Below are 21,505 nucleotides of genomic sequence, written 5' to 3' on the forward strand. Positions count from 1 at the left end.
TAAACGAGTAATTTTGAACTTAGGTTAAAGATGACATTTAAAAAATTATGATCTATCTTCTACTCACGATTCCTTCTTGTTCCCACCCACCTATTCTTTACTTATTAGTTTTGTAGCACGACCTGCTGTATAATAACCGGCCTGTTCATTTCATTAAAAAAGCATTGCGAAAATGTTTCCGAGAAAGAGCCAATTTTCGCCGATGAGGGCGCCACAGTACGGGCGCTTCTAAAGAATAAAAAATCGGAAAAATATGTTTAGACACGATTTTAGAGTTAAGATTGAGTACAGTAAGTTCATATTTTCTTTCTAAAACAATACTGAACACAATTGTATTTTTGTGTTTTTGATTTTAATTTCGAATGTCATTTGAACTCTCGGTGACAAAGACTTAAGATGAATATAATCCCCAAAAAGCGCCCGTACACTAGCGCTCTGCGGGGATCACTCAAATTACACTTTTGAACGGGCCGGTTATAATACAGCAGGTCGTGAGTTGTAGAACAGTGCTTTTATTTAGCCCATTATGAGTAGCAACACTTCTTATGGACCACTCCTCTTCTAATTTAGAAAGCATCAAAACTTTGCCTTGCTCTGTCAGTCGAGCCATTTTGACTTTTCAAAAGAGTTGATTAATTACAACCCTGATTTAATACAGCAAAAAATAGGTGTACGGGAAAGTTTTGAAAGCAAGTGTACATATTTATATTTCTAACACATTTCATTACAAATTTTAAACTGTATTTCTAAAAAATTCAAACATGAAAAAATTTCCTACTCATTTTTGCCTAGTTTATATACTAATATCATTCAGAGCAGAAGGTCTTTTTGTAATTCGCCCAGTTAGCGACAAAAAGAGTTACTTCTGATGATAATTAATTACATAATCTACTATTATTCACAAGGGCAACGATATTTTTTTATACAATTTGCAATTTTATTTTTTGTAGTGACGCCCATATTAAGATAAACCTGGTGGCCGCTTGTCATGGCAGACTCTGATCTAAACGGAAAAAATACAAATTTACCATCTAAACACAGATTTGTTCATCTATGACCTAAACATATGGTGATAATAATTAAACTCTTAATAGAATACTCTGATTTTTGTCAAAACAAAACATAGATATTATAGTACAATCAGTTTCTTTTTCAAGGTTTAGCTTTTGAAACCTTAGGCCCTTGGAGCAAAGAAGCCATCGATTTCATTAATGTCATCGGAAACCGACTCATTTTCAGAATCAGGCAATTTAAAATCAAAGAAATTCCTTTTCGAGAGGATTTCCCTTGCTATTCAACGTGGAAACGCTACAAGCATTCGGGGCACTTTTCCAGATGTTATGTACTTAAGTTGATTAATTACATTTATCTTTGTTTCTTTTTTAAAGTTAAATATTTTTAATACGAAATACAATACAATACAATAATCAAATTAATACTCGTATATTCTTGTATCTATTAATAGCAGGTACTTCTGTTTCTGTCTGTCTGTCTGCATATACATGATTAGACACAATAAACATTATATAAGACCATTTTCTACTACATACTTTACTACATGCCTTGCTCTATTCTTATAACTGGCTTTGTCTTTAACATCATATGAAAATGCTGTACTGACATTTCCCCCATTTTCGGTTGCTTTGGTGAAATCAATCACTTCTTCTGATTCCGTTGCAGAAACTTTGAACACTATACTGCTCAGTGCAGCACCGAATCTACTGTATTTCTTCCAGTCTTGTAAAAACGTGTCCATCGGATATAACAAATTAGAATCGGCACCCATTCTACTTAAATGCGACGTTAAAGATTTATGGTAGAGTCGCAAAATCTCATCTAAATCTTCTATGTCTTCTTTGGATATACAAGCGAATAAAAAGTATGACAGATCGATAATCGGTGAAGAATGGTTTGATGTTTGCCAGTCCAAAATTGCTACTTCTACTGGCAGGATTTGGTTGTCAGCCTAAAAAATTGGTACTTAGGAACAAATTTCAAATATAAATGGTAAACTCACAGCGTACTTAAACATGTAATTGTTATTCCAACAGTCTCCATGGACGATTACTTTTTTCACGTCTGGTTCTTTGCACATATCATAGAAAATATAATCTATTTGGCTTTTAAAGTTTTTCCATGTGATCAAAACACTATCATCGAGGTCACCTTTCAACAAGTCGTATACCTCGTCTATACATTTCATAAGCAGACCGTCTAAACCAGTTGATTTCATAAACATTTTAAAAACTTCCTGCAATCCACTACTTAATTCTTCGAATTTCTCTGGGTGCTGGTCTTGCATCGCAAAGGAAATCGCATGGAATTTACTATATTCCTCGACAACCATATTTATATGTTTTCTAGTTAATGGATTCTTCTTGTTCCACAAGGAATAGCCAGCATTCTTAACATCATCAAAAACTAGAACCTCTATATTTTCGTTCATAAATTTACCGTAATATTTTGGAACATTGTCAAAAGGACTCTCAATTTTATTTTTGCGTTGAAACTGGGTAAAAACAGGGAACACTGTGTCGTATACGTAGATTTCATTAGTATAAGATTCTTTGACTGGAGTTGTTTCTCTCAAAGTTTTATTTCGTTGGCTGCATTTTAACACAAGATGGTATTCCTTTGAAGAATGAACACTATTCAGACTAACAAAAACTATATCTCCAGAGTGTCCCTCACCTTTTGCAGCGTTTCCCAATATATTCACGGAAAAATCATCAAGGTTTTCTTCGGTTAAAATATTTTTTAACCAGAAACGAATTTCACTCTCGTTTCCAGTCATTGCTCTTTATGCACTCTAGAAGTACCTACACAAATGTTACAGATACAAAGCTGTGTGACACACACGCCGTCTCGTGTAGCACTGTGGCTCTCAATGTATCAAGTGATATTTATACAACAACGAAGATAATATACTCGTATAATTTATGACGTAATTGGAAATCTAATGAACTCATATTGTAATCGGTAAATCTTTTATGGACAACATTTACCTCGAATGTAATGTAATAGTAAAAAACAAATATAGAATATAGAAATTGGTTCATTAGACCCTGTTAGACACTTCCATTGGAAAATACTTCAGAGTCAGCGTGTATCGGTAACATTGCGTAACCTTGCGGCAGCCAGCGTGTTTATAAAGAAATTTTAAAAATTGTTAAGAATATTGAAAATTACCTTTTGTACCTTAATTCGATTTCGTATCGTGCTGTTTGTGTAGAGTATAACATTTTTTACAAAAAAAGTTTCGAATGATTATTTTATAACTATGGCTCCTTTATTATACATATAATGTAATTAGAGCCGGCCAGATGTGAATACTCCAAATTCGAAAATAATTTTTGAAATAAATAAATCTTCTCTACTTCTTCCTCAAAATAAATACTTTCCTCCATAATACTTTTTGGTAGAGATCTTTAAACAAAATTTTTAACCTGTTTGGACAAAGTCTTATTTAATTTTTTTACAGGTGCATTACTTACATCTATAATCTGAAAATAAAAAATTATTTTTCTTCTGAGAAATTAATCACGAAATTGGCTATGACTATGATTAAATGGGTAAAGAGATGGTACTTTATGGTTTTTATATTTCCTATGAACAGTAACAGTTCTAACCATCATTTAGAGCACAAAATATCTACATACTATTAAATAAAGAAACTTTCCTTTTGCGATAAATAAAATAAATAAGAAATAAAATTGGCATTAAAAATAACTTTCTAGTGTGGAGATAATATGTGAAATTTTTCTGAATTTTATTAAGATGTATTAACATGATAACAATAGCCTTTGATGACTGTTCAAAATTAGATGGATAAGAGGTTATTCATCTAATGGTAAGATACTTAAAAATTAATAGCAATTCTTATCTAATCACGAGTAAAAATATTTTCTCAACAATGCAACACAAAATTGAAATTCCACACTTTTAGAAATAGCAAAACACAATGTTATCTATTTATCAAATCCTTTTAATTTAAAAACCATTCAGATCAATTCAATTGAAAGAATTTTATATTCGAACAATTACATAATTGTCCAAATATGAAATTCTTTGAATTTATTTAATCGATTTTAATGGTTTTTAGAACAATTACACAATTGTCCAAATACGAATTTCTTTGAATTTAATTTTAATCGGTGTGTATCGTTTTTTAAATTAGCAATTTTGATGGTTTATCATTTTATAATAGATACCTGTCGTTTAATCAAATCGTCATCACTATCCTCTAAGATTATTTATCCACCCAATAGAAACTGATCTGTACTAGACCCCACTATAATCAATGATGATAACTGATAATTAAAGACCGGATTTATATGCATTTGCATATTTTTTTGCTAAACGTCTTCGGATTACTTTGCAGTTTTCTTGGCGTTTCAGATAATTCTAAATAAAATGACACCATTCTTATTATGCATATTATTGCATATTTAGCAATAAAAGCATATTTTACAATAAATGCATATTTTTTTGCATTTTACGGACCCAAGGAAACGCACATCTGGTCTAGCCGCTTCAAGGAAATGCCGCTTTTGATGTGGAAGTTGCAAAAATGTGCCGATACTGCCGACATAGACAGCATAGTAGCACCTGCTACTGTGCTGCCGACAAAAGACAAAAGTCGGCAATAAAATAATATAATTTATTTATTGGCATGCACTCTAAATAATATAATATGACTGTTTCTCTCATAATCACAGCGTCTTTCGTATGTTCAACAGCTTACTGGAGATATATTTCTGTTAGATAAGATTTTAGTTTCCAGTGTTGATTTTAGTTTGGTGTTGTTATTTTCAATATGCCTAAAGTGAAAGCGTGCAGAAGTGAACAAATCCGTGGATGGATATCAAAATCGGAACATCTTACTACTGACGGGAAAGTCATTTTTTGTCAAATATGTTCCAAACACGTAAGTTAAATGAATAATTCGATGTCTGTTACAAAATTAGATTAGGTGTTAAATTCTTATTTAAATATTTATTTTCAAATGAAAGGTATCAAGCGAAAAAAAATATTTAGTCGACCAACACCTAAACACAAATTTACATAAAAAAATGCAAAAAAACAGAAGATGCCTTTAAGACAATTATTTTTGGGCCAAACTCAAGTAGTACAAAATGATTTTACTTTTGATATGTGTGAAGCATTTTTGGCAGCAAATATACCGTGGACGAAAATAGAAAATCCCAAATTTAATTCGTTTTTGGAAAAATATTGCAAACGCAAAATTCCAAACAAATCCTCCTTACGTAAAAATTATTTAAATAAATGCTATGATTCGATAAGTTTCATAAAGTTGAAGCAGTACCATTATTTAAATTTTCCATTCTTATACACAGCAAATACAGAAGATTCGGGACAATATTGGTATAAGTGACATTTGGATTTCAGTTGACGAAACAACTGATGTAAGGGGAAATGCTGTAGCAAATTGTATTGTTGGGGCACTTAGAGCAAGTGAATTTTGCAAACCGTATCTACTTACATCAAAAGTTTTAGAGAGAACGAATTCTAACACGGTAGCAAGATTTGTTAATGATTCGCTGCGTGAGTTAACTTATTTATTTATTGTATGCATTTTTCTTTCAGTTTTGAATAAAAGCTTAGTCACAACCGCTTAAAACGTATTCATATTAAGAAAAGTTAAAACATAGGTACGATTTCAATGTCTACCCGCTAATTCAGTTAACTGGAGTACGTTAAAGTGGTTGTGATTGCGACGGACCTTTTAAAAATATTGTTTTATTCAGGAGTGCTATGGCCTACGGGAAGTAATGAAGAAAAAGTTAAAATTTTATACACGGATGGAGTCGCCTACATGTTAAAAGCCGGCAAAAATTTGAAAGTGTTTTATCCAGCTATGCTGCACGTTACTTGCCTTGCACATGGGTTAAATTTAGTCGCAGAATTGGTGAGGAATTAATATCCCATGGTAAATAAATTGATATCAAACACCAAAAAGGTATTTTTAAAAGCGCCACTTCGAAGAGAAGTGTACACAGAAAAGTGTCCGAATCTTAAACTACCACCAGAACCAGTTCTAACTCGTTGGGGCACTTGGCTCGAAGCAGCAGTTTTTTACCAAGAAAACTTCACAGCCATAAAAGATGTAAGTACGTATGTTATACCTTATATAAAAATAAAAAAAACTTTCATTTTAGGTTGTTGATAGTTTTAACAGTTCGGACTCAGTAGCAATACAAGAATCACAGCATGCATTTAATAACGCCAGGATACAAAACGAATTAGCGTACATTGCCACTCACTTCAAAATTCTAGTTCAGACAATTAAAGCACTGAAATCAACAGGAGAAACCATCGTCAAGAATATGGAAAGAATAGCGACCATCCGAGATTCTTTTAAAATGGCACCAGGTGTAGTTTGTAAAAAGGCATATACCAAACTTGAAGCTGTTTTAACCAAAAATCCGGGATTTTCCGTTTTATACGAGATATCTCAAGTGCTGAATGGCTTTGGTTCCACTGACTGCACCATAGCAGTAGAAAAGATCCCACAGTTTGAATACGCACCGGTAACATCTTGCGATGTCGAACGATCGTTTTCAAGATATAAAAATATTTTGTCTGACAGAAGACAAAATTTTACTCCAGAAAATTTAGAAAAGTACCTTGTTTGTCATTTTAATAGTAATTAAAGCAACATTGTATTATAATTGTATTATTTTTTAATTCATATAAATTTTAAATTAAAAAAAACGTGCCTCTTTCGATTTTTTAAAGCATATTTAGGTGCATATTTTGTAATCTCGGAAGCATATCTTGCATGCATATTTCGACTTTTTTAGTGCATATAAATCCGGCCCTTACTGATAATGAATAAAATTATCATTTTAAAGCTACTTAAGTGAATTCGTTGGTAACATTGGTTAGTGGTGTGATCGTTTCAAAAGCTATGGCGTCTCCTAACAGTGATATTAAGAGTGAAATAAAGTCGTGGCTGAAAGTAGCTTTAAGAAAAGAAAATTTAACAGATATTGTCGTCAATGAGATAGGAACTTCAGAAAAAGGTGAGGGATATATGGGAGACATTATCTTTGCATCTGTATCTGGAAAAACTGAAGACCAATCAACAAGAGAATACGACTTGGTTTTAAAATGCAGCAAACAAAGTCAAGCTCTACGAGAAAATCCTCAAATGATCCTAATATATTTGAACGAGATTTTTATGTACAATCATGTATTTCCCACTTTCCTCAAATTTCAAGAGGATAAGGGAATCAAGGACCCTTTTAATAGTGTACCCAAATGCTACGGAACTTTCAAGGGAGAAAACATAGAAGTTATCGTTCTTGAAAATTTGAAGAAAAGCGGATATGAATTGTGGCCGAAGACGAAACCACTAGAAAGAAAACATATTGACTTCGTAATAAAACAGTATGGGAAATTCCATGCAGTTTCAGTTGCAATGAAAGAACAACAACCAGACAAATTTGAAGAAATAGTCGAAAAGGTAGAAGAAAATATGAAAGGCATGGCGGCTGGTCCGTTGGTCAATCTTTTCAGAGGATGTATAGATGAGACTAGTGAGCTCTTAAAAAATGAACTCGATGAAAAGATTGTCTCAAAATGGAGAAGCTTCAAAGATCAAATTGAAACTGTAGTTGGTACCACATACGTGGAAGCATTTAAAGTAATAATTCATGGTGACTGTTGGAATAATAATTTTATGCACAAATTTGAAGTAAGTAATGTATTAAATATGTGCTGTTCAGCTATTTTTTAAATCGTTTTGTTTATTTTGTTTTTAGAATGAAAGCACTAAGGCACCTTTGAAAGTTGCTATGTTAGACTGGCAAGTATCTCGTTATGCGTCACCGATAAGTGATCTCTCATATTTCTTGTTTGCCTGCATATCCAAAGAGGATATTGAAAACTTGGATGACATTTTAAGTACTTACCACTCCACTTTTACTAATTACTTACGTGATTTAGGAGTAGAAGATCCGAATGTTTTATACCCCTTCCATCAGTTTTTAGATGATTGGAAACTTTACTGTAAATTTGGTATCCTGATGAGTAGTTTACTAATGAAAGTATGTTCCACTGAAAAAGATGAAGTTGTTGATATAACCGAATCTGCTGAGAGTGGCAAAGATTTCAGCCACACATTTGCAGGTGGGATTAGGAATACAGAACTTTACAAAAATAGAATGCGTCATATTGTTGAATATGTTGTCAAGTATGACTTAATTTAATTATGGTGTTGTTCTTGTAGTTATTTTAGAATAAATAAATTAAACTCAGTCTGCTCTAAACAAATCAGCAGCATGAGTACTATACGACTGCTTCTAAATACGATGCTACTTTCGGTGTTGAAATCGCATTCGTCAGAATTCTAAGTGTGTAGGTACTCCTAATAGTAATTTACGTTATAAGTCCGGTAGGTTACTTGTAACAGTACGAGTTAGACATTATGAACGAGGCGACGTTAGGAGCCGAGTCAAGAATGTCTAAACGAGTACCTGTTACAAGTACTACCGGATGTATATCGTAACGTATTTTATTTCATACTGGAAGTCTCTTGTGCATCATCATTTTATTTCAAAAATTAAAAAATTACATTATATTGTGAAAATAGCATCACCTTTTTTCCTGTGGCAACGGCCGTTGCTATTGTTTTTTTAGATCGAATATTTTTTGACTTTTTCACTTTTCCATGTCAGATTTGATGTATAAAAGGAAAACAGTCCGGTAGGTGTTGCTAAGTGACACTTTCCGGCTCTGATACTGTTATAACTCATCTACCGGACTCAAATTGATGATGTAATCGAGCATCTACCGGACAGTATGAAATAAATATTTTTTTTCAATTTTTTTTATATAGTTCTAAATACAAAATATGGCTTGTTCCGGTATAAAGCAGCTATATCTAAAAGAAAAAATTATTTACAACATTCCATATACAGTGAGTTTTTTTTAAGACTGGCCATAGAGTTTTACAGTGTGTTTCTTTTGGTTTTCCTTTTTTGTCAATTGTATTTGACTATTTCTCAAAACTATTTCCTATCTCTATGTCAAAGTGACGTAAATATGAAAGTTTTGAGAAATAGTGAAATACAATTGACAAAAGAAGAAAACCAAAAGAAAAACAATGTACAGTTAATTTCAAAATTATCGAGTACACCTCAAAAATCAAGAAGTCGATTTATTACAGATTTTTCCACATGTAAAGATCGCTTTTTGAAATTTGAGCGTTATTTTTTTTTGATAGGTTAGGTAAGTTTCACAACATAAAATGTCGCTGATATTTTAGAACACCATAATATTGTCTGTTTTATTCTCTGCACGGTGCTCTTCGCAATGTTATAATACTGGGCTACCCTCCGGATCATCTTCTAATTTGGAAAGAATGAGCACTTTCCCGTTTCCGGTTAAATTCGGAATTTGTTTGTCAAAATTGACATTGATCATTGACAAAAAATGTAAGTGCATTTCACACTGTAGAAAATTAGGTGTACTCTATAATTTTGAAATTAACTGTACATGCTAATTTTTCAATCCCCTGTTAACTCTTATTTTTGTAAAAAATACAAAGCTTAGCGCTGTTTTTAGATTAAACAATAATATTAATAATATTATCTAGTCATTTACCACAATTTACTTCATTTTGTGATACCAAAATGGTTGTAATACACAATTTACAAACAAAACGTTATTTGCAAAAAATAGTCTGAACATTACTTCAACAACGATAGATTCATTTTTTGTTATAATAAGGTTCTTTACTTCAATAAAAATTAAATGAAATGTTCAAAATGGCCTCCATAGGCAGTTAAGCAATTACACAATCAATTACCTATCAAAATTACAAATGTCAGGTGAAGTTTTAGCCTACTGAAAATTTAAAATAGAAGCAAACGGAATTCAAAAAACTTCTTTTTGCTAACTTATTCCTTGTTTCTGGGTATTAAATTGAAATTGTTTCAATACATTATCATATCCCACAACTTTACTACAAAACTAGGTTGAATATTTTCATGAGGACAAAAGTTAACAGGGGATTGAAAAATTAGTATGTAAAATCCTACGGCCAGTCTTAAAAAAACTCACTTTATGTAATTTAAATTGAAAACGGAAAACTTTTTTGGTCCGGAATTCCATCTACACAGAAGTGTCAAAGAATGACGACTTGTAAATGTAGCTTGATTTGTCGTATGATTTTTGCCAGATATCTACATTAATAGTTAAACTTAATAGTTATTTATGTAATAAAGGCGTAAGAAGGTTTTATGGCCTGAGGTGGCCGAAGGGCACAAAAGCCAGTTCACCCCCGCAGTACATACACTATTTTATGCACGATTAATGCCTAAAACCTAACATTTAACAAACATTAATAAATAAATGTCTGCCCACATCACAGATGTTCGCATCGCGTAGTGCTTCCGTCAAATTTTTAGTTTTGCGCCTAACCGTGGGAACAGTGAAAACAACCGTAGCCATTTTTCCAGTTGCAATTTTCGGTTATAAATAAATTAATAAACGAAATGATGAACGAGGTTGAGAAAGCGCCAGAAATGAGTGCCCAGTATATAATTCTGGATTAGGTAGTTTAAGATAAGTGGCACTTTTTTTCGGAATTTCACCAAAAAGATTTTTAACTTTTATTTGACATACCTACCTATCTTTATAGCCCACGGGCGTAAAGTGGTCCGTAAAAAGATGTTTATGCCAACAAAATTTGTGCATAATTGTCAAATTATAATATAATCCTGCATAAAGTATTTTATTTCTTACTTTACACTCGCACTCTATATTATTGTTGTTGTTATTATGAAATAATACCAGACTAAAACAATAAAATAAAAATGTTTTTGTACACATTGTAACTATTATAACCTGTTCACGTTGGATTGAACATTAGTGGTGCAAATCGCATACATTTGGCATTCACTTTCATATGAGTTGTCATAGTAACAGGTCAGTCATTTGCACCACAGCTGTTCTTCCCAACGTGAACAGGTACTTTTGTTTCTTCATAATATAATATGATAATAAATTAGATAAGACCATTTTCTACTACATATTTTACAACATGTCTTGCTCTATTCTTAAAACTGGTTTTGTCTTTAACATCATACGAGAAGGCCGTACCAACGTCTCCCCCATTTTCAACAGCTTCAGCTAAATCAATCACTTCGTCAGAATCTGTTGCACAAACCTTGAACAATACACTACTCATTGAAGCACCAAATTTGCCGTATTTTTTCCAGTCTTTCAAAAAGATGTCCAATGGATACAATTTCTTAGAATCAGCTCCCATTCTGTGTAAATGTGACGATAAAGATTTGTGATAGAGTCGCAACATTTCATCTAAATCTTCTATGTCTTCTTTGGATATGCAAACGAACAAGAAATATGACAGATCAAGGATCGGTGAAGAATACTTTGATATTTGCCAGTCTAACATTGCTACTTTTACTGGTAGAATTTCGTTGTTAGCCTGAAAACTTAATAATTAGCAATATTTCAAACAGAAATTGTAAACTCACAGCGTGTTTAAACATGAAATTGTTATTCCAACAGTCTCCATGAAGGATTACTTTTTGCACGTCCGGTTGTTCGCACATATCGGTGAAAATATAATTAACTTGCTTTCTCAAGTTTTTCCATTTAATTAAAGTTTCATCGTCGAGGTCACCTTTCAGCAAGTCGCACACTTCGTCAAAACCTTTTGAATAGACATCTCCGAAAGCTGATGATGTCATAGTCTGCTTAAAAATATCGACCAATTCACTACTTAATTCTTGAAATTTTTCTGGTTGCTGATCTTGCATCGCAAAGGAAATAGCATGAAATTTACCATATTCCTCCACAACCATATTTATATGTTTTCTCGTTAACGGATTCTTCTTATTCCACAAGGAATAGCCAGCACTCTTCAAATTTTCAAAAACTAGAACTTCCGTATTTTCATCGGTAAATTTGCCATAATATTTTGGAACACTATCAAAGGGATTCTCAATTCCATGTTTGCGTTGAAACTCAGTAAAAACTGGCAACACTGTGTTGTACACGTAGATTTCATTAGTAAAAGCTTCTTTAATTGGAGTTGTTTTTCTTAAGGTTTCACTTCGTTTGCTACATTTTAACACAAGATTGTATTCCTTTGGAGAATGAGCAATAGCACTGGTCAAACGTACGAAAACTATGTCTCCAGCGTATCCATCGCCTTTTTCTGAATTTCCCAGTATATTCACGGAGAAATCATCGAGATTCTCTTCTGTTAAAACACTTTTTAACCAAAAACGAATTTCATCTTCGTTTCCAACTATTGTTTTCGCTGCCATTTAGACTTATACAAACTAGAATGCACTGTAATTTGTTGTTAGTTAAGCTGTATTTATACAAAATTAAAGATAAGATATACCGTGCGATCAACAATTACTTAGATAAGGGGCCGCTATGACATTGACAGTGTCAGGTTTTTCGTATCTTTGCTAAGTCAGCTAAAAAAACGTCAAACAACTGTCACTATTAATCAAATTTTAACGCAAAAATGATTTTTACTTCAGAACATTAAAGATTCATCATTGAATCATACTTTCGTAATTGTGTTTTCAAAAACGAAGAATGGACATACTCACGTAAATCGAAACAGGTATATGCAACCAAAAATACTTCCATGCATCCAGAGCATCTGAACATGTAGATTTCGACATACGTCCAAAATCTCAAAAACTTAATTGTTGATGACACGATATTTAATAACAATGATGTAACGGAAGTCTAATGAGCTGACATTTTAACCTACCGGCAAATTATTCTTTAAAAACAAACTGATAGTATTATACAGGCTGTCCCAAAAATGACGTACTAACTACTTACTACCGTATCGAGGATGTTTAAATGTACACGAAAAAAATATGGAAAAAAATGTTCAGACAAAAAAATAAATTTTTATTATTATTATTATTAACGGTAATACAATGTAAACAAAGATGTATTCGTACAACATTACCATGCAATGTTACCGTAGTGGATTTAAAATAATTTTTTCGATTTTCAAAGCTTCTAAATTCTCTATTATGCAGGATTAGATATTGGTAGTGAGTAATCTTGTACTTTGTGATAATATGTACGATTAGAAGTAGCTGTCATGACAATTTAATAAATATATTTTGAAATAATTTACCTGTTAAATGCCACTTTCAAAGACTGCCAAATCAGCAAATAAGTCCAATAGAATTTTTTTAACATTTTTCTAACGTTTACGGTAGTCTCTTCTACACCGTAGCGCACCGTTAGTACGCCATTTTTGGGACACCTGTATATTTTGATCATCTAATAATTTAATGCATGTGTCTTGAATAAAATTTTAAATTTAACTTCTTGTCTTTATGTTTAGTACCTACTCTCATAGAAAAAATTATACTCTTATTATTTTTTTGTCCTTCTATGTATTTAAAAATTAATCTAGAATTTTTCATTTCCTTTAATAAAAAATGTTTCCATTGCAATTTGATTTCTTTCTCTTTTTAGTTTGTTAGTTTACTTTTAACTTGGGCATTAACACCTTTATTCTTACTTTCTTAATTTTCTGTTTTACGTTATTACAAGTGATGTCAAGCGCCTTAAATGTCCTTAGAATTAACTAAATTATTGAGACAAGATCAGATCATACTTAAAAGATGGTGGCAATTTTCATTTAATCAACACACAAATATTGTATTTATATACCTTAATAGTAATAAGTACAATATAGTTATATACCTACTTTAATACAATAAAAAGGAAATTAAGATTACACAGTTTAGATTTTAACAAAACACAATGTTATCTATCAACTTTAGGACATTTACAAAAATGACAGTCTAGTCATCTACAAAATTGTATCTGATAAGGGACAAAACAAATATAATACTCCATCATGATAAGACAAAAAGATACACAACAGTTTAATTAAAAATCTTCAGCACTGAAATAATAAAAGAAACTGATATCACTGATATCAGTATTGTATCGATTAACAGAAAATCTTCATTTTGTTAAAGAACTGTCACAAATATTTTTTTAGAGCTAATCTTTTGTTCTAGCATGTCTATGTCGTTATTTTCAACAACTTTGTTATCTTGTTAATTTGTTTGTATTTAATCTATAATTATTACTACATTTTGGAATTGTTCAAACATAAGCTTCTTTAATTTATTTCTTAATACATAACTCTCTAATCCCTTATTTGATAACAACTAATAATGAAAAAATGTACGTAGATGTATAGGTAATATTATGGAGTAATGCCAGAATAAAACAATAAAATAATAGTATATTATGTTATGATGAGCAAAATGAAGTTTTATGTGCTGCGGCTGGTAGCCGCATGTTAAGAAGCCAGGTAGGAATTTCAAATGAGTTAACTAGTTTACTTTACAGCCGCTCATCAGCGGAGATAATAACTTCACGGACGCTCTTCAGCGGAGATAATAACTTCACGGACGCTGGTCAGCTCGTTAGATGCCATGACAATGAAGTGACACTTTAGCATTATCAATGCAGCAGTGCAATGTCATATTTACGGACGTTTGAAGAAAAAAATGTTTTTTTCTACAACCGTCAAAAAAACGTGACATTTATGCATCGTTATCAAGTCGCAAAGTATGTCATTTTTGATAGTGAAAAAATATTTGTCAAAAAGTTTCCTTGGATGCTAAAATAGTTATACTCGTATTTTAGCATCCAAGGAAACTTTTTCACGAATATTTTAGCATCCAAAGAAAATTTTACAAAAATGTAAAAATTCAAAAATTTTAAAATGTGGTTGTAGAAAAAATAGTGTTTGTATTTCGTGCGAAAGATGATTGTCTTGTTGGCGCATTCGAATGAGTTTGAAGTCTCGACCTGACGGTCTCGACCAAAAACTCATTCGAATGCGCCAACAAAAAACAATCATTTTGCGCACTTAATACAAAAATAACTATTGTATTTATAAGTATAGTTGACTCAAGTTGCAAAAAACCACTTGTCATTCGCAACAGCGTTTTTTCAATATTTTTGAACCAAATAAAGGCACAAAGGTACCAGAAAATCATAATTTGGATTGAATATTTTCCATATAAGTATAGTTTTAAAGTAATTTCAAATGACTAATGCCATAAAAGTGCTGTTGCAAGGATAAAGTGTTTTGTTGCAACTTGAGTCAATATAAATAGATAAGTACTTCTGTTTCTACATGTACATAACTTTATAAGATTGCAAACTAGATAAGACCACTTTCTACCACATATTTTACAACATGTCTTGCCCTATTCTTATAAGTGGTTTTGTCTTTAACATCGTACGAGAACACTGAACCAACATCTCCCCCATTTTCAACAGCTTCGACGAAATCAATCACTTCGTCGGAATCTGTTGCACAAACCTTGAACGATAAACTACTCATTGAAGCACCAAATCTACCGAATTTCTTCCAGTCTTTTAAAAAGATACCTAATGGATACAATTTGTTAGAATCAGCTCCCATTCTGTGTAAATGTGATGATAAAGATTTGTGATACAGTCTCAAAATTTCATCTAAATCTTCTATGTCTTCTTTGGATATGCAAGCGAACAAGAAGTATGACAGATCAACAATCGGCGAAGAATACTTTGATATCTGCCAGTCCAACATTGCTACTTTTAACGGTACACTTTCGTTCCCAAACTGAAAACTTAGTAATTAGCAATATTTCAAGCAGAAATTGTAAACTCACAGCGTGTTTATACATGAAATTATTATTCCAACAGTCTCCATGGAGGATTACTTTTTTCACGTCCGGTTGTTCGCACATATCGGAGAAAATATAATTAAATTGATTTCTAAAGTTGCTCCATGTAATTAAAGTTTCATCGTCGAGGTCACCTTTCAACAAGTCGCACACCTCATCAAAACCTTTTGAAAACATATTTTCGAAAGCAGATGATGTCATAAACAGTTTAAAAACATCCTGCAATTCACTACTTAATTCTTGAAATTTTTCTGGTTGCTGTTCTTGCATCGCAAAGGAAATAGCATGGAATTTACCATATTCCTCCACAACCATATTTATATGTTTTCTCGTCAACGGGTTCTTCTTATTCCACAAAGAGTAACCAACAATCTTCAAATTTTCAAAAACTAGAACTTCCGTATTTTCGTCTGTAAATTTGCCATAATATTTTGGAACACTATCAAAGGGATTTTCAATTCCATGTTTGCGTTGAAACTGAGTAAAAACTGGCAACACTGTATCGTACACGTAGATTTCATTAGTAAAAGCTTCTTTGATTGGTGTTGTTTTTCGCAAAGTTTCACTTCGTTTGCTACATTTTAACACAAGATTGTATTCCTTTGCAGCATGAGCAATAGCACTTGTCAAACGTACGAAAACTATGTCTCCAGCGTATCCATCGCCTTTTTCTGAATTCCCTAGTATATTTACAGAAAAATCATCGAGATTCTCTTCCGTTAAAACACTTTTTAACCAAAAACGAATTTCATCTTCGTTTCGAATCATTGCTTTTGCTGCCATCTAGACGGATACAAACTAGAATGAACTGTAATTTGTTGTTAGTTAAGCTGTATTTATACAAAACCGAAGATAAGATTTAACGTAACGGTCTGATGAGATAACTTTTCATTATCGGCAAGTCATTCTTTAAAAACTGAAGCTGCAAGCTGATAATATTTTGACCATCTAATCTAAACTTGCAAATAATATCTATTGCGTAATAATTTAAAACACAAGTCTTCAGAGATAATGGCCCGTATGCATAAAGACTAGTAATAGTTATTTATGTGACGAGCTTAGTAAATTAATCTTTACGGGCGCGCTGGCACTTGTTGGACGAGTGACGTAAGGAACGAGTCTCCATAAGCCAGTAAGCCCAGTAAAGATTAATTGCTAAGCGAGTTGCATACAAACTTTTATTTCCACCTTCAGCCTTTAAATTTCGTTTTTTGATTGTTATTTATGTTTATAAAAATTTTGTAATGAAAGGCGGTGGGGCAATTATACCTACGTCGTCATGGTGTTGAGATAAACAACAAAAATACTGTCAGAAGTTTTGTGAAATTTGTTGCAAAAAGAAAGAAAAGAAAGAATGGCTTTAATGCCCGATGAAGACTTTGAAAGCGATTTTCTTGAAATGCAAGAAAATAACCACGGAATTACCAACGCTGCAAGCGCGGCTCTCTACTGATTCGATCCCAGGAACGATATGAAAATGACTTGCGAAACGGATCAAAATGCATTATTAACGTATGTAATTGCAACAATTGATAGTTAAATTTGTTTGTGTTTGTAATAAACTTTTTTTAAAAATCATTTAATTAGTTTTGATTATTTATTTTTTGATGAGCCTTGTAAAGTCTTTACAGGTCTCTTCTACGTGCCTGTTAAATATTACAGGGCTATGCCTATAATTACCCATTTACTTAGTTACCACAAATACCTATAAAGTATCATTTACTTAGAAGGTGGAAATAAATGCTTTTACTAGCAATTTTTGAAGTAAATACTAGCTTTCATATGCATAAAAATAAGCAAATGCTTATACTTAAAAGTAATTACTAATGATTTCAGGATTTACTGAATTTTCCAGTAAATACTTACATTGGTATGCATAACAGATAGCAACTACTTATACTTTGGAGTAAATCTTTATAATTTTTCAAGTCTGGTAATTAGCAACCTTAAAATAACTTTCGGTCTTGATTATGGCTGCGTTTGTGCAAATATGTGCGCCTGAAGATGAGCGGGAATCATTTTAATCGTGATCTTGGTGTAGAACTTCTTGAAATTCATAATTATCATGATGATTTTTCTTACTTACCCTTATTTGACATCCCAGGAACAATTTTTATTGAATTTTTGCAGAAAACTTCAGACGATTAGGTATACATATTTATCAATTTTTTTACCAGGAATTTTTTGAAATTCTGAATTTTTGCCGTCAGTCTCCAGCAGTTTCAACATTTCTTCTTCTCACGGTTTCAACAATATTTTCTTTTTATTTCCCCTTGCTTTCAAATCGGTTTTCTTCTTCAAATCAATTTTCAGGTCAGGTCAGGTCAAGTAATTTTTTTCTTTATTTGGTCGGGCGAAATTGCTTTACCAAAATTTGATTCGAATACTTTGCTGCTTCATTTTTACTGTTGGAACTTGTGACTTATTAAGAAGTATTTTTTCTTCTTTTAGCAAAAAAACAAACCCCATTTGAGATAGTAAAGATTATTTAGTTTCTACTTCTGAATCGGACAACATTTTTCTTTCGTATTTTGGAAGCGACTAATACAAGCAAAATTATCAAAAATGACAAAAACGACCTTACCGCTGCAGCTGGGTTTTAATCATTAAAGTTAAATTTCTGATAAACAACTAAGTGAAGAAGACCGTAGTAAATACTACACCTTTGTAAGTTACACGGAAAATGGTAGTATATACTTCAGATTTCCCTAGTAGGTACTGGTAAGTAGAAGTAAAAGCTTATGCATACGAAATTAAGTATTTACGTTTACTTTGATCTTTTACTACAAGTAAATACTTTTACTTATAGTTTATACTTGTAAGTTTTTACTAAACTTTATGCATACGACCCATTGTCTTGAATACATTAAATTTTAAACTTAAATTCTTGTCTTTATTATGTTCAGTACTCTCATAATATTTGTTTAAGTTAATTTTTTTTCATTTTCTTTAAAAGTAAATCTAGAATTTTTCATTTCCCTTAATTAAAAATGTTTCCATGGCAATTTGATTTCTTTCTCTTTTCATCTTATCAAAACCCAAATATCTACCGTGAGTTTTTTTATTTTACTGAACATACGATTCATGGTCTGTAAGTCTGGTTGCCTATTTCAAATGAATTGACTTGTCCATTTTAGAACTGAACTTAGCCATTTTACATTGTATGTTCAGCGAAATAAAAAACGCAGTGTATGTTTACTTTAATATATTAAAAGGAAATTAAGATTACACAGTTTTGGTTTTTACAAAACACAATGTTATCAACTTTAGGATAATTACAAAAATCACAGAGTTTAATCAGCTACAAAATTTTATCCGATAAGAGACCAAATAAATACGAGTATAATACTCCATCATGATAAGACAAAGACATAGGTGTTTTACACAGTTTCATTCTTCTTGAAAATCTTAACGCACTGAAAACTGAAACTATAAATGGGACTAATATCAGTATTGTAACGATCAACAGAAAATCTTCATTTTGTTAAAGAAGTGTCACAAATATTTTTTAGTCAGCCAGCTACCAATTATGCGCCTGCTGAGTAGGCAAGCAGCTATACGGTTGTGCGCCGATCCAGCTAAAGGCCATTATGACATGCGCAATGTACTTCTAGAATTATTGCACCATGTTGTGTTCTGTTTAGTTTTGTATTCTGTTCTACAACTGTAAAATATGTAAATATAATTGTTCAACCGAACTGTGGCCGTGATTTTGAACCGAACAAAAGTCTCCCTCTACATTAGGGTGAATTTTTTGTTCTATACATATAATATCTACGTCATCATTTTCAACAACTTTGTTATTTGGTCAATTTCTTTTATTTCATCATAATTCGGACTACATTTTGCAATTGTGCACACATAATAATATGTAAGCTTCTTTAATTCTAATAGATAACTGTGTAAACACTCATTTGATAACAACTGATAATGAAAAAATGTACGTAGGTGTATTCGAAGGTAATATTGATTAGTGGTGTGAGCGTTTTAAAAGTTATGGCGTCCACAAATTTTGATATTAAGAGTGAAATAAAGTCATGGCTGAAAGTAGCTTTAAAGAAAGAAAATTTAACGGATATTGTCGTCAATGAGGTAGGAACTTCAGAAAAAGGTGATGGTTATATGGGAGACATTGTCTTTGTCTCTGTATCTGGAAAAACTGATGACCAATCAACAAAAGACTACGACTTGGTTTTAAAATGCAGCAAACAAAGTCAAGCTCTACGAGAAAATGCCCAACTGATTCGAATGTATTTGAATGAAATATTTATGTACGATCACGTATTTCCTAATTTTCTCAAATTTCAAAACGAAAAAGGGATCAAGGACCCTTTTAACAGTGTGCCCAAATGCTACGGAACTTTCAGGGGAGAAAACATAGAAGTTATCGTTCTTGAAAATTTGAAGAAAAACGGATATGAATTGTGGCCGAAAAAGGAAGCACTGGAAAGAAAACATATTGAAATGGTGGTAAAGCAGTATGGGAAGTTCCACGCGATTTCAGTTGCAATGAAAGAGCAGCAACCAGACAAATTTGAAGAGTTGGCCAAAACAGTAGAAGAAAATATGAAGAACTTCGGATTTGATTCCGTGACAACTATTTTCAAAGGGTGCATAGATGAATCTTCTGAGCTGCTGAAAAATGAACTAGATGAAAATATTATCTCGAAATGGAGAAGCTTAAAAGATCAAGTTGAATCCATACGCGCTAACAAGAACTTAATAAAAGGATTGAAAGTAATAAGTCATGGTGACTGTTGGAATAATAATTTTATGTACAAATTTGAAGTAAGTTATTATAAATATATGGTATTCAGTTATTTTTATATTGTTTTGATTATTTTGTTTTTTAGGATGAAAACACCAAGGTACCTTTGAAAGTGGCTATATTAGATTGGCAAGTATCTAATTATGCGTCACCAATAACTGATCTCTCTTATTTCTTGTTTACCTGTGTATCCAAAGAAGATATTGGAGACTTGAATGACATTCTAGATACTTACTACTCGTCTTTTAGTAATCATTTACGTAGTTTAGGAATACAAGATCCAGATGTTTTATATCCTTTTGGTCAGTTCTTAGATGATTGGAAACTTCACAGTAAATTTGGAATCCTGATGAGTAGTTTACTATTGAAAATATGTTGTACCGAAAAAGATGAAATTGTTGATATAGCTGTATCGGCTAACAGTGGCAATGACTTCGGGCAGAATTTGTCAGGTGGAATTAGGAATAGCGAACTTTACAAAAACAGAATGCATCACATTGTTAAATATGCTGTAAAGCATAACTTAATTTAATTTTGGTGTTGTTCCAGTAGTTATTTTCTAATAAAAAATTAATTAAAAAATAACACTAATTTTTTTTTTGGAACTCAGACTAGTTTCAAACCTACCATGGTCAATGTCCTTTGATTCAAAATAGCAAAATTAGGATTACAAGTGACAACTTAAAGTGTGTCTAGCACTCTACTGTAGAGTTTTCATGTGAGAGTGAAGGGTCGAGCTGTAAAACTATAAAATTCAAATTATCAACAAAAAGACAACGGTTATCTGCTACATGCTTAGTAAATTTATTTGAAATATATCTCAACACAAGGGTCATTTTTCTATTTCATTCTCTTCTAATAGAATGGGAAGTACATTTGGCTTCAAAAAAAACGGGAAATAAATTTGACCTAATGTGAATTGGAAATTTAATTTGTCAATTTGTGTCTGTTTGACAGTAGTATTTCTGACACATAAGTGCAGTTTTTTAACCTAAAT

The 21,505-nt window shown here is 32.0% G+C and overlaps 4 protein-coding genes and 1 long non-coding RNA gene across 7 annotated transcripts in view; 2 read left to right on the top strand and 3 right to left on the bottom strand.

Moving 5' to 3' along the window:
• Positions 1 to 12,390, bottom strand: part of LOC138124872 (uncharacterized) — a 93,546-nt gene extending 81,156 nt beyond the window's left edge. The window contains exons 1-2 of one of the 3 annotated variants that reach the window (XM_069040055.1): positions 11,529 to 12,384; positions 10,749 to 11,479 (exon numbers count right to left, since the gene is read on the bottom strand). In XM_069040055.1, coding sequence (XP_068896156.1) covers positions 11,036 to 11,479; positions 11,529 to 12,326 — 1,242 coding nt within the window. In that variant the 5' untranslated portion in view covers positions 12,327 to 12,384 and the 3' untranslated portion in view covers positions 10,749 to 11,035. Of the gene's footprint in view, positions 1 to 10,748; positions 11,480 to 11,528 lie in introns of those variants that run through there. The other 2 variants (XM_069040057.1, XM_069040056.1) reach the window with 2 other exon arrangements.
• Positions 690 to 2,913, bottom strand: LOC138123835 (uncharacterized). Its single transcript, XR_011156920.1, has 2 exons — positions 2,018 to 2,913; positions 690 to 1,966 (listed from the first exon to the last, which is right to left on the bottom strand). It is a non-coding gene; the product is annotated as an uncharacterized lncRNA (long non-coding RNA).
• On the top strand, positions 6,868 to 8,332 carry LOC138124877 (uncharacterized). The gene is made up of 2 exons (XM_069040062.1): positions 6,868 to 7,720; positions 7,788 to 8,332. The coding sequence occupies exons 1-2, from the start codon at positions 6,932 to 6,934 to the stop codon at positions 8,232 to 8,234; spliced, it is 1,236 nt and encodes a 411-aa protein (XP_068896163.1). The 5' UTR covers positions 6,868 to 6,931; the 3' UTR covers positions 8,235 to 8,332.
• A 1,278-nt stretch (positions 12,391 to 13,668) lies between the features above and the next one.
• On the bottom strand, positions 13,669 to 16,645 carry LOC138124874 (uncharacterized). Its single transcript, XM_069040058.1, has 2 exons — positions 15,726 to 16,645; positions 13,669 to 15,676 (listed from the first exon to the last, which is right to left on the bottom strand). Exons 1-2 carry the CDS (start codon positions 16,521 to 16,523, stop codon positions 15,233 to 15,235), a joined length of 1,242 nt encoding a protein of 413 aa, XP_068896159.1. The 5' UTR covers positions 16,524 to 16,645; the 3' UTR covers positions 13,669 to 15,232.
• Positions 16,646 to 19,360: 2,715 nt separating this feature from the next.
• Positions 19,361 to 21,093, top strand: LOC138123629 (uncharacterized). The gene is made up of 3 exons (XM_069038395.1): positions 19,361 to 19,611; positions 19,689 to 20,528; positions 20,594 to 21,093. Exons 2-3 carry the CDS (start codon positions 19,737 to 19,739, stop codon positions 21,038 to 21,040), a joined length of 1,239 nt encoding a protein of 412 aa, XP_068894496.1. The 5' UTR covers positions 19,361 to 19,611; positions 19,689 to 19,736; the 3' UTR covers positions 21,041 to 21,093.
• Positions 21,094 to 21,505: the final 412 nt, after the last annotated feature.

Source organism: Tenebrio molitor, chromosome 2 (assembly GCF_963966145.1).
Source record: "Tenebrio molitor chromosome 2, icTenMoli1.1, whole genome shotgun sequence".
Taxonomy (NCBI): domain Eukaryota; kingdom Metazoa; phylum Arthropoda; class Insecta; order Coleoptera; family Tenebrionidae; genus Tenebrio; species Tenebrio molitor.

Excerpts from the sequence above, each read along its gene's own strand:
- LOC138124877 (XM_069040062.1), top strand. The coding sequence starts at position 6,932 with ATGGCGTCTCCTAACAGTGATATTAAGAGTGAAATAAAGTCGTGGCTG. Across the intron at positions 7,721-7,787 it reads ATTTTATGCACAAATTTGAA|AATGAAAGCACTAAGGCACC; the intron begins GTAAGTAATGTA and ends TTTTGTTTTTAG.
- LOC138124874 (XM_069040058.1), bottom strand. The coding sequence starts at position 16,523 with ATGGCAGCAAAAGCAATGATTCGAAACGAAGATGAAATTCGTTTTTGG. Across the intron at positions 15,677-15,725 it reads ATTTCATGTATAAACACGCT|TTTGGGAACGAAAGTGTACC; the intron begins GTGAGTTTACAA and ends CTAAGTTTTCAG.
- LOC138123629 (XM_069038395.1), top strand. The coding sequence starts at position 19,737 with ATGGCGTCCACAAATTTTGATATTAAGAGTGAAATAAAGTCATGGCTG. Across the intron at positions 20,529-20,593 it reads ATTTTATGTACAAATTTGAA|GATGAAAACACCAAGGTACC; the intron begins GTAAGTTATTAT and ends TTTGTTTTTTAG.